Genomic DNA, 12087 nt, shown 5'->3' with positions numbered 1-12087 from the left:
CTGTGGGACCCACAGGGTCCTGCACACGCTGGCCTGCACTTACCTTCTCGGCATTGGAGCGGATGCATCGGATGAAGAAAGGCTCGGCCTTGCCCAGTGCCTCCAACAGTTTGTTAAGAGATGTCTGGAGGAAAAAGGAATGCTCATGGGATTGCTGACCAGCTGTGTGGCTCACTGGGGAGGGCCAGGACACCGCTGCTGCATGAAGCTGACCAAAGGCTTTGCAGCTCCAGCTGTAGGGGGCCTATGGCTGACCAAAGACTCTTTTGGGGTGGGGGACTACACAGCTGCTATTTTGCAGGGGTGAAGCAGTAGAGTCAAGACCTCAGTGCATCGGCCTTGGAGGGGAATATGGAGGTAGCTGCTGTCTCCCCTTCCTTCCTCTTTCTGTTTCTGCAGGGCTGGTGCTGAATACATCCCAAGCAAGCACGTTACCTACGTTACATCCTCAGCCTCCACAGATCAGCGGAGAGCCCTGGGCTCCATTCCCAGTATCATAAGAACAAAGATGTAGTCACACTTGGGAGGCTAAGGTAAGAACATTATTGACTATCTGAGGCTGACTTGGAGGACACAAGGCCCTGTTTTAACAAACAACGATAACAACAAAAATGTTTCTGAGTTTCCTGGAAGCCAGGGAAAAAAAAGAGAATTATGACCTCAGAACATGCTCAAAGCCCTGGCAACTGACTTGCTAACTAGTGATGCCCTTTTTATCTAGGTGGTTTTCAAACAGGGGTGATGTTGTACCTAGGGCACATAAATAATGTCACATACCTATAAGCACACTTTGGGAATGTGGCCTGGAATAGCACCGACTTGGAGGGCCCTGCTGAGCTACAATACCCACCTGGAACTGTGCACTGATGCTGGGTGGCTTCTTCTTCTTGTGCAGGTGCAGCAGAGACTTGGTTGTCCGGTCGTGCAGTGTCATGCTGATGATGAACCTCAGGGACCGAGAGTCCAGCAGATTCTAGGACAGACACACAGGGTTGGGCCTGCTCCCCACAGCCTACAGAGGCCGCTGGCATACAGGCCACTGCCCACCATTCCCCCTCCTCCACATATCCTCATTCTCAGAACAGAGGCCAGGGTTCAAGTCCCTCAGACCTCACATGCCAGCTTGAGTTGGTGACAGACAGAACCCACATCTCCCATGGCAGTTGCTCAGGATAGGGGCCTGTTATACCACAAACCACCAGCTCCCAGGGTATATGGATTCCATGCCTTTGCACCCCAAATTGAAACCAACAGGCTTTCAAGTCAATAGTGATTTTTTTTTCCGCCTGAAAGAGTCTCGTATAGCCCAAAGTGGCCTCAAGCTCCTCATCTCCATCTACCAAATGCTGAGAGGACAGGTGGTCACAACACTTGCATTCAACTTTTCATTTATGGGACAGTTTTGCTCTGTAGCCATGCCTGTAACTAACAAGTCCCCTGCCTCATATCTTCCTAGAGGAGTGACAGACATGCTAATGCTATGCATAACCTTATACTTTAAAAATAAAACTTTATTTTTTAAAAACTGTATTGTGTATGTGCATGTGCGGAGATCAGAGACCCACTTGGAGGAGTTGGTTCTCTCCTTCCACCATGTGGTTACTAGGGACTGAACTCAAGTGGTCAGGCTTGGCAGCAAGCACCTTTACCCTCTGAGACATCTCATCAGCCCCTATATGACAAGTCTTTTGGGCATGCACATATGCACTTGCAAGAATTGAAGGCTGAGTCTAAGATGAGAAGGGAACACATTTCATATATAAATTGCATCCCATCTCAACACCTCGCTGTATGTATGTAAATGTCTCAGAATGCTTACGAATAGTCAAGAGTATCAGCTGCTTCTTGTCTACAGAGTTTTGGACAAGAGCTACTGACCATATTTAAAACAAAACAAAACAACAACAAAAACTCCATACTGCACCTGTTTGCTCCCGATGACCATAGCCCACAGTAGCCTTGTCTCCAGGGCGGGACAAGTGTGTGCCCTATACCCTGTCACAGACTCTCATGTCTCATCCTTATTCAACACAGCACAGTGGCACGCACAGTGAAGTCACTTTGTAAGGGTCTCTAAGTCCCCCAGAGAAGGTTCAGCCTGTGGCAGGTTGTGCCTAGGCTCCGTAGACAGAGGTGTCTGCACATCCACATTACCCAAAGGTCCTGGGAACTTCCCACTGTCAACACTGAGGGCAGATAGTGTCTAAAACTAGACTGAGAGTCTGCAGGGCACTGCCACTTGCCTGGTCCCACAGGTGTCTCACAGGCAGCACGTGACTCATGCTGGGTGGCTTGCAGAAACTCTGGGGCGGTCAGGACCCTTCAGGGGTCCAGTTGGAACACTAGAAGGGCGGACTTGAGACGAGTGGAGCCTGGCTCCTCCCCCCACTCACTTTACAGCTTCCTCAGAGTGCCTCAGCTGCTCCTGCGTAAAGGAGCCCATGGAGGTCCAACTCTGATGAAACCCCAAACGACTACAAAGTCATAGTAAGGAAAGGAGTCTGATTTTAGAGCTGGGAACCCAGGGGCTGATAAAAGCTAAGCAGGGATTGCATCCCACCCCTCACTGGGGAACTCTTACACCGAGGATCTATTCCTGAGCCACACATCTCCAGCCCCTCACTGGGAGATACAAGGTAGGAGCTCTACTCCTGAGCCACGCCCCCAGGCCCTCACTGGGGGATTCTAGGCAGGGGCTCCCCAACCTGAGCCACCAGCTTTGTATTAGAGAGAGAGTTAGCAGGAGAAGGAATGAGGTCCCAGAAGCTCAGTGTTTCTCTCCCTCCTCCCTGTCTCCGAGTGACTTGAGAAAGGTGCTCTCAAGCCATGTGTGATGGTGCCATCTGCGGGTGCGGGTTTACCTTGGGAATGATCTGCTTTTGTTTGATACCTTTACTCTTCCTGTCAAAATATTAAAAATGGTGTGAATGTGAGGGTAACAGAGCTGGGGGTCTTGTTAGTTCAGCAAGCCACGCCTTGCAGGTTAGATCCAGAGACAGAGAGAGGACAAATGCAGCAAGGCCGCCACCGGTTCCCTAGACTCCCAAGAGCTCCTGCGGTCCACACTGAGGGCTCTGCTGCCTCTGAGGGTGCAGAATGTGCTGGAGGCTCCAGGTATATGCAGCAGTGATAAAGTAAACCAGCAGCCAAGCACACAGCACCGAGGCCCTAAGGTGCCCTGATGCACTGAGCGACTGACTGCTATGTCAGCTCTCCACTGGTGGAGCAGAGACCTACAAAGAACAAGGCCTGGTGGCTCCTCACTTAATAGTCTTCAGGGCATTTATTGTTAGTATGCCATGCTGGGGATGGAACCCAAGGCCTTCTATATACTGAGAAGACGGCCTGTTTCAGAGCCACACCCAGCTCCAGGGTTTCTGATGCTGGAAAAAAAACAAAACAAAACTGAAGCCAGATCCATGGTCCAGGGTTCGGGTGGTCTCACAGTGGAATTCTTTTAAGACACAGGGTCTCATGTAGCCCAGGCTGGACTGTAAGTGATATGTAGCTGAGAATAACTGAACTCCTGATCCTCCTGCCTCCAGCATCCCAGTGTCAGGATGACAGGCATGCACTACCTCATCCCCATCCCAACCCAATCCTCCTGCCTCCGCCTCATTCAGGCTGGGTGTGCTTGGGCAAGTGCCACGGTATCTGAGTATGACATGGAAAGCTAGAGCACTCAAGAACCCTGCTCACCATGCATGTGGCCAGGAGCTGTTGTGTGCTTTCAGGCCTTAGTGCTGTGGATGCTAAACCTCTGCCGTCTCTGAGCCACACCCCAGCCCTCAACTGCATCTCAATGTGGGTTAAAAGAAAGCAACAGGGAAACATGTAAAAATCACATTAGGATACGGTGGCAAGTGCCTGCAGCCCCAGCTGCTCCCAGAGCTGAGGCAGGAGGATTCTCTGAAGATTTCTTCAAGTATGTATAAATGTGCACACACAAGTGCAGTGCCCATGGAGGCTGGAGGAGGGGATCCTCAAGATGGAGTTCAGGAAAGTTACTCAACACTGGTGATAGCAACAGAGCAGCAAGTGTTCTCACGTGCTAAGGAGATCTCTCTCCACCTGGAGGTGGATCCTTGAGCCCAGAGGGTTGGAGGCCAGCTTGGACAACATGGTGAGACCCTGGCTCCAGGATGGGATTAGGGGGAAGGACCAAAAAGTAAGGCTCCTCTGGGCACAAGTGCTATTCTCAACCAGACTGTGGATGGTGACTGCAGGTGCCCTGACAAGTCACCTCAGTGGTACTAGGTCAGAACATAGGGTCTTGAAACTTATCACCTCCTTTTTCAGAGAAATGCTGAACCCCAAGGGAATTCAGTAAAATATGATAGGAGTAGAGTGGGGCCCATGCCTACGACTGGTCCCCAACTTTGCATGTTCCTTGCTTCCATGGGCTTCATAACAAGGTCACAGCAGGCAAAGGCCAGGCAGCGGAGGCTTGTGTTCTGCAAGCTGGCCAGGGTGGAAGGGTCTCGGTCAGCAGCAGAGCAGGAACCTCCTTACAGAGGAGCACTGCTCAGCTCAGGGAGCTGTCAGGGACCTTAGGGCTGGTCAGCAGTGGCTGGCTGAAGGCTGGACTGTGAGGCAGTGCTGGGGGTGGGATGAGGAGCGTTAGTGGCCAATCATGTGAAGGAGGAGCAGCCAGTGGTGGCTGCTGCACTCAGAGGAGCTGGGGGACTCACAGGAAGAAGGTGCGGGGCTTCTGGAGCCGACTGAGGGACTGGAGAAGCCTCCGCGGGTCCTCGCCCTGCCATGGCAGTCCTTTGAGGCTCTTGATGATTTGGTTATGCAAATCGCTGGGGGGCCAGAAGGGGACCCAGTGACAGAGAGAATAACAGTTAGAATGCATCCCACCACCTGGAGTTCCAGTGCCCATCAGGGTGTCCCCAGGCCACAGGAGACAAAACATGCATTTGAGGAAGGGGTGTGAGGGTGGGTGACCATCATGTCCTTCCTGAGGGAGAGGACTGGGCCAGGAACAGCTACTGTTCCTAAGCTCAGGGGACCATAGGCTTATATGACAGGACCCTGGCTAGCCTGGATCTTGATATGCTGAACAGGCTGGCCTTGAACTCACAGAATTAACATTTGCCTTCCCAGATTTTTTTAAAAAAAGAATTTTATTTATGTGTGTGTGCACATGTGTGTATATGAGTGTGCAGACGATCATACACGTGGGTGCGTGCATGTGGACAGGTGCTTAGGTATGCTAGAGGCCAGAGCAGGTGCTGTGTGCCTTAGACCTGGAGTGACTAGCATTTGTGAAAAGCCCATGTAGGTGCTGGGATCCAGACTCTAGTCCAGCAGCTAATGCTCCAAACTGCAGAGCCATCATTTAAGTGCCACGGTCTTCTATTTTTAAAGTGGCTTTTATTTGTATCTCAGGGGACAAGCCACACTGTGTGGAGAACAGAGGACAGCTCCAAGTAACCAGTTTTTCTTCTATCCTGTGGGGACTTGGAGAGCAAATGTGAGAGTGTCAGGTGTGGCAGCAAGTACCTGTCTCCTGAGCTGCCTGGCCAGCTGGGATCTTGTGATGTTTATGAGATTGGATGGGTCTGTAGAGCATGGCCCAGAATTGATCTCCCTGGTGCCCATAGAGACCCCTCATTGTCTGGTACTTCCCAGCTGGTGGCCACATTGCCTCTTTCTAACCCCAAGGGACCAATCTGTCCAGACATGGGGACATCTTGACTGTTTTTTTCTACGGTTTGGTACTTTCGTCATTAAAACTTTATTTTAACTATGTGCATAAGTGTGTAGATACTTATGGAGTCGTGAACACGAGTGTGGTGACCATGAAGGCTGAAAGAGAGGGTCAGAATACTTGGCTCTGAAACTACAGTTAACTGTGAGCTGGCCCATGGGAACACTGGCAGGTGGGTCCCCTGCAATAGCACTGAGCCCCTTCGGAAGCCCACACGCTTGCTTGCCGGCATGGCGCCCAGGGCCCACGCGCCCGGGGCAAACGCGCCGCTACTGAACTTTGCCTGATTCTCACTTGCTATTCACTGTTTAACTTTATGTTTGTGAGCATGTGTCTGAGGGAGCGTGTGTATGTGTTTGTGTCTGTGTGTACCTGTGAGAGAGAGTATTTGTGTGCACATGCATGTGTGTGGATGCAGGTATGCGTGTCCGAGGGTGCGTGTGTGGAGGTCAGAAGTGAACTTCAGGAAGAGGTTCTCTCCATGTCAATTCATGGATTCAGATGAGGTGGGCAGGGCTTGTGGCAAGCACCTTTACCCACTGGGCCATCTTGCCAGCCTCACTCCCGTCATTTTAAAAGCATGTTTAGGCTCTGACAGTTGGCCTGAAGGTTGCCCTGTGTGCACCCCCGTACTGTGATACATGCACCATGCCTCGTGCCCGGATGGATGCCATACTTACCTCCGCTCCCTCGCCCTCCAGGGAGGCACAAGAGCAAAAAATGACATGGGTGACACAGTGTTAATGGGTCCCTTTACTTTCTGCGCAGCCTTCCTGTCTAGAGAGCTCAGAGCAGGGGCTCCTACCAGCTCCACATATACCCTGACCTGGCCAAAAGTGGCAGTGTGTCTCCAGGAAGGATGCTGCTCTGAGCTCCCAGATGGTGGCCCTGGCCTGTGCCTCCCTGGTCTTGGTGCGAAGGCTGCTACTTACTTCCTGCTCTCATAGAAAGCCATGATGTCCTCAAAAGCGTTAACATCCAGCTCCTCAGAGCGCTCAAAGGAGAAGTCTAGCCCTGCGCAGCTGCAAGGGAGAAGCTCAGTGAAGCCAGCAGACACACAGCACCGACACAGCTTAGCCAGGTGTGGGCCACTTACATGGAGACACTGTGTGGTTTGAGGCCTCTCCTTTATATGGTCCCTGCAGGATCCTAACACCTGACTTGGCTCAGGGCCCTGCTCAGCAGCCCAGATAGATTCAGTCACAGTCCTTCTGCTTTAGGCTTTTAGTGCATATCTAGGAAGACAGGTGTATACAACCATGCCTGCCTTGACAGTTTCCGTATCCAAGGGTTGCTTGGTGCTTGCTCCAAGGCTGCTGGGACACGGCTTTCCTGACTTGGGACTTCCTCTGGCAGCTGTTGAGCATGGCTGGCCTGCCACATGCCAAGTTATGTGCAGGAAAGAGAACCCAGAGGCTCATTTGTGCAAGGCAAGTGCCACAACACAGACGTGCACCTTTTACTTTCTGCAGGGTCTCCTTCTGCAGCCCAGGTCAGCCTTGGTCTTTCAATTCTACCTCAGTCCCCCAATCAGCTGCAAGCACAGGCCAGCACCCCCAACTCAGCTCATACACACTTTTATACCTTCCTGGAGCCAAGCGGAGGGCCCGGGTCACTGCCCAGGCTCACTAAGTGCCTCCCCAATGACTGAAGGAAAACTTAGGAGAAGGTACTAAGGGAGGAAGCATCCCTGTTCTTCTCAGCCCTTGAGACAGAAGGCAGGACTTCAGAGTCCAGCTTACAGTGCCGCCTCCCTCAGGCTGGGAGACCATCTGTTCCCCAGTGTGTTACTCTGCAGTTGCAAAGGTCCCTTACCCTCTCAAGCCCGGGGACTGAAGGCATCCTCTGTGCTGACTCCTCCTCCCCAGTGCAGATGCCATCCCAGGACCCACCTTTTGGGGTACAGAAAGGTCCAAGCAAGGGCTTTTCTTTTTCTGTTCAGGGCCTTTTGAGGCCATTCAGCCACCTGAGGGCTTCCTCAGGGCCATAAGGACCCTGGATGGCCGTATAAGGCTCCACAGCAGTGTAAACAATGACACCTCACAGGGTTGGGGTGGAACAAACTTAAGTGTCCCTCACCGGTACAGTTTTTCTGAAGGGGTATTGGCTCCTCTTGGTAGCTCCTCCATGTGACTTCGAGTGACAGGGCTACTTATACCTGCTGGGTACAAAGAGTGAGCACACACTGTTTGGCAAGGTCTCTCCCAGCACTGAGGTGTTACTTCTGTGGAATAAGCAGTCAATTCTTTTCTTCTTTTGAGAAAACTGGATCTGAACCCAAGACCTTTTACATGCTATGCATGCATTCTACCCAACCAAGTCCCAGCCCCCACGGGGGACTCTAGGCAGGGGCTCTACCCCATGCCTTGCCCCCAAGTCTCCACGAGGGAATCCTGGGCAGGGGAGCTACTTGCTGCTGCACCGTAACTCTCTCTAGTCCTGGACACAGAGTCTCACTGACTTCAATCTGGCCCCAAAGTCATGATTTTGCTGACTGCCTTCCACGCAGCTTTAGAATGCACTGTCATTGCCTGGCAACCATGTTGTTTATTCCCAGGGTTGGCACCAGGGAGGGCAGCCCTTCAGTCCCTACCTGCTGCCTTCTCTGCTCTCTCTGCACGCAGGCGCCCAGCCTCCCGCAGTACAGCCATGGCCCTGATGGCTGCCCGAAGTACAGCCCAGCGGAACACAGCTACCGGGTCCATGCCGATGAGCTGGCGCACATAGGAGCTGTCACTGCCCCTTAGCAATGCCACGATGTCAGGCCGCATGTAGTCCATGTTCTTCTCCCGGAAGTCCTGGTGAGGTAGGAGTGGTTGGTCACCCCCTCAGAGCCCATGGATGCCCAAGGAGTAAAGGGCTGACAGGTTTGTATCCAGATGGGTCCCAGTAACACTCTGCAATCCTGGCTCAACTGGCATTGGAGTTTGGGATGATTCCAAGCACCCCAGAATGTGCTGTCCCAACTGAGTAACAGCAAAGGGTCAGAGAATAGTGGGTACTGGGCTGAGCCTACCTTGATCTGGTATTTCACTCTGCCTGCGAAGTGCTGGATGATGAAGGCAGGCTCCAGGACTGGTGTGCCCAGGAAGTACTTATTGTCCTCATGCTGCTGCTTGAACTTGGCAAGCAGAGTGTGGCTTGTGGCATGTGGGAAGCTGTGGATAGGAGTGGACACATGGACACACTCAGCTAAGAGCCCACACTGAGAGCAAAGTGAAAAGGGACCTGGGCTGCTGAGGGGAGGCTGGTGACAGGCATGGGCTCACACGCAAATACACACACACACACACACACACACACACACACACACACACACACACACACACGCTTTTGGCATATCTGGAGGTCAGACAGCCTGTAAGAGTTGGTTTTCTCCATCCACCTTGTAGACCCTGGGGACTGAACTCAGATCTTCAGGCAGATCCTGCTGGCAGTCATTGTTAAAACTGACTGAGCTATCTAGCTGGCCCACTGTCAGCTTCTCACCATGTACTGGACACATCCATGTGACAAATGTGGGACTACAGGGTTAACAAAGTGTTGGGCCTCCTGACCCCTCATATACCCCATAGGCTGACTTTGCCCTCCCCTCTACTGCTGACCAGATTTGCTGGCTTCTATCAATCTCCCATGCAGCATCTCAGATCCCACAGCAGAGCTTCTAGCTGTGGATCTACATGCACTTGGATAAGTGCCCTGGAGCTGTGTCATCAGGTACCTGCTCCTCACAGGAGCATGAGCACGGCCTAACAGGCAAAGGCAGGCTCTGATCTGCCCCTGGAGGGAGGCAGATGGAGCAAGCAAGAGGTTGCTTGCACCTGGCTATTCTGGCCCCAGGGAAGGAAACACTGCCCTGGGTTTTGGCACACGTTATTGGTCCCAGCCTCACTGGAAACACAGGCAGTGGCAGATGCCCAGCCCTGGGGCTCCACAGCTGGACAGTTGGGTGGGGGAGGAGGTCTGTCTGGTAGGGAAGACACAACCACATAGGTTGGAAAGAAGGTCTGGGAGTTGGGGCACTCACTGCCTTGGGACATGGACACACACACACACACACACACACACACACATACAAAGGAAAGAAAAAAAAATGCTGCAGTGATAAATGTTAACATGGCTGTTTCAGGAAACTCAAGTCAAAGCCAGCGAGACGGCTCAGTACTAAGCTTGATGACCTGAGTTCCAGGAGGCACATGACTGAAGGAGAGAAACAAGTCAACAAAGAGGTTTCTTAACTTCTGCATGCACAGTGCATGCCTGCCATCCCTGCCGCTGAACAATACACCACATCTAATAAATATACCACAGCCTGACACATGACTGCCCTGTCACACTGCCTGTAGCAGGCAGCCACAGCACCTGCTCCTAGCTCTTGTTCTCAGGTGTTGCAGACAGAGCCGAGCTTGTGCAGCTGCCAGTCAAGTGCTGGCTCCTTTTCTCCTGTCTGAGCTCTGCTTCCCTGGGTGGAGATTTGACTTAAGGTACAGACAGGTCTGCAGCAGAGTGCTAGGACTCTCAGGTGCAGACAGGTCTGCAGCAGGGTGCTAGGACTCTCAGGTGCAGGCAGGTCTGCAGCAGGGTGCTAGGACTCTCAGGAGCTGGGCATTGTGGGAGGAATCAGGATGCCAAGGATAAAAGGCTGTAGGGGGTTCTGGAACTTTATGCCGTCTCTTGGCTTCTGTTTTTGACACAGGGTCTTATGTAGCCCAGGCTGGCCTTGATGTAAGATGTACCCAAGAACAACCTTGGATTCCTGATCCTCCTATCTCCATCTCCCAGGTGCTAGAAGAACAGGTACACTATGTGGTGCTAGGGATGGAACCTAGGGTTTTGGCCACAGCAGGCAGGAGCTTCATCTGCCTCTCTACTTCTTGGCATCTGTATGGTGAGGAGCCTCCTGCCTCAGCACAGGGATAGCTTCTCTGGTCTCTCTTGTTGTTTCCAGAGGAACCTGTCATGGAGTGGGACACAAAGCCTGTGATAGTCTCTTGATTTGGAGTATACAGTGTCCAGGACCATGAGAGAGAAAAGACTTGTCATCATAGCCACAGCAACAAAGTCAAGGCCACCTGATTTCTGCGAGGGCAGCTGGGTGACCGAGATGCCTCCCTCCCTGTTCCCAGGGCACACACTGCCGGCTGTGCACAGCCCTAGTCCTGCTCAGGGTATAGTGAGCGGCTCGTGCCGAGCACCCTTGAAGATGTACTCAGCCAGCACAGGTGAGCCATGTGCCTGCCGTTTACAGAGCATCCTGGACAAGCCCTAGGCAGAAGTGATGCCCAGGGACTCGAAAGATGAATGTGAGAAGCTGAGCAGCTCAGGAAACCTGACTTGTCCCCACACTGGCGGAACAGATGGGGTAGGGATGCTCACTTGCTCTCCTCGTCCAGCAGGTAGAAGAGGCCAGTGGGCTTCTTGCTGATGAGGTGGATACATCCCACGTTGTCGGTGTAGTCAATGTTGTGCCACGAGATGCCCTCACCCTGGTATTCCTCCTGCAAGGCGAGGAAGGTTAAGGAGGGTACTCACTGCCTTGGATTCAGAAAGGGATTCCTTGCTCACGGTGTGGTTGAACTGAGGGCCTTTCACAAGCTCAGCAGGGGCACCACCTCTGAGATACCCTCATTCCCTCACTGGGGATTCTAGGCAGGGGCTCTACTCTTGAGCCACACACCTACAGCTCTCCTGACATCTACATGAATTATAACTCCTGTTGCAGTATAAATGACGCTGCTCTCCTGCTGAAGGAATCATGACAATACCAAGTCTAAACATTCCCACTGTGGATATAATTTGTGGAAAAAAGTGTTTCCATTCAAAGCTGGTTGGCAGCCAACAAGATGGCTCCACATTTAAAGGGGCTTGCTGTCGAGCCTGATGACCTCAGCTGATAACCGGGAACCACATGGTAAAAGAGAGAACCAATGGGGCAAGCTGTCCTCTGGCTTCCACTCACGGGCTTGTATGCATGATGTATGTATGTATGTATGTACACACATATGTACGTATGTACACACACAAATTTAAAACCTAAAAAGCACATTGGACTGTTCACGATCCCTGGATACGTGCTGGCCACGTAGGAGGGAACACACATCCATGTAAGCACACCTGTTCACACGTGCTGAGCAATGCACAGCGCTGTGGCAATTTTTCGTAGCCCAGCCTGGTCTCGAGCTCACTACATACCCAAGGATGAATTCTTGCCCATCTGGCCTTCTCAGAGCCCGGCGACAAGTGTTTCTGCCATGGCAGCTCTGTTCTGGTTTCTAACCACATGCTTTCTAGCTTGAACCTCATCTGCTGAAGCAGGGACCTAATAGCCTGAAACCCAGTGAAGTAAGCAGACTTCTTTCTAACATTCTCAG

The 12087-nt window shown here is 52.2% G+C and overlaps 1 protein-coding gene across 24 annotated transcripts in view; it reads right to left on the bottom strand.

Annotated features, from left to right (window-relative positions):
- Myo9b (myosin IXB) overlaps positions 1–12087 on the bottom strand; it is a 90068-nt gene that overhangs the window by 20682 nt on the left and 57299 nt on the right. For 6 of the 24 annotated variants that reach the window (XM_076914398.1, XM_076914374.1, XM_076914382.1 and 3 more), the window contains exons 11-20: positions 11093–11214; positions 8733–8874; positions 8310–8514; positions 7796–7877; positions 6649–6738; positions 6397–6411; positions 4692–4805; positions 2862–2901; positions 851–973; positions 44–124 (exon numbers count right to left, since the gene is read on the bottom strand). In XM_076914398.1, the coding sequence (XP_076770513.1) occupies positions 44–124; positions 851–973; positions 2862–2901; positions 4692–4805; positions 6397–6411; positions 6649–6738; positions 7796–7877; positions 8310–8514; positions 8733–8874; positions 11093–11214 (1014 nt within the window). The remainder of the gene's footprint in view (positions 1–43; positions 125–850; positions 974–2861; positions 2902–4691; positions 4806–6396; positions 6412–6648; positions 6739–7795; positions 7878–8309; positions 8515–8732; positions 8875–11092; positions 11215–12087) is intronic. The other 18 variants (XM_076914386.1, XM_076914392.1, XM_076914389.1 and 15 more) reach the window with 11 other exon arrangements.

Source organism: Arvicanthis niloticus, chromosome 16 (assembly GCF_011762505.2).
Source record: "Arvicanthis niloticus isolate mArvNil1 chromosome 16, mArvNil1.pat.X, whole genome shotgun sequence".
NCBI lineage: Eukaryota > Metazoa > Chordata > Mammalia > Rodentia > Muridae > Arvicanthis > Arvicanthis niloticus.
The sequence above is the reverse complement of the archived record's forward strand: the minus strand, read 5'-3'. Positions and strand labels throughout refer to the sequence as shown.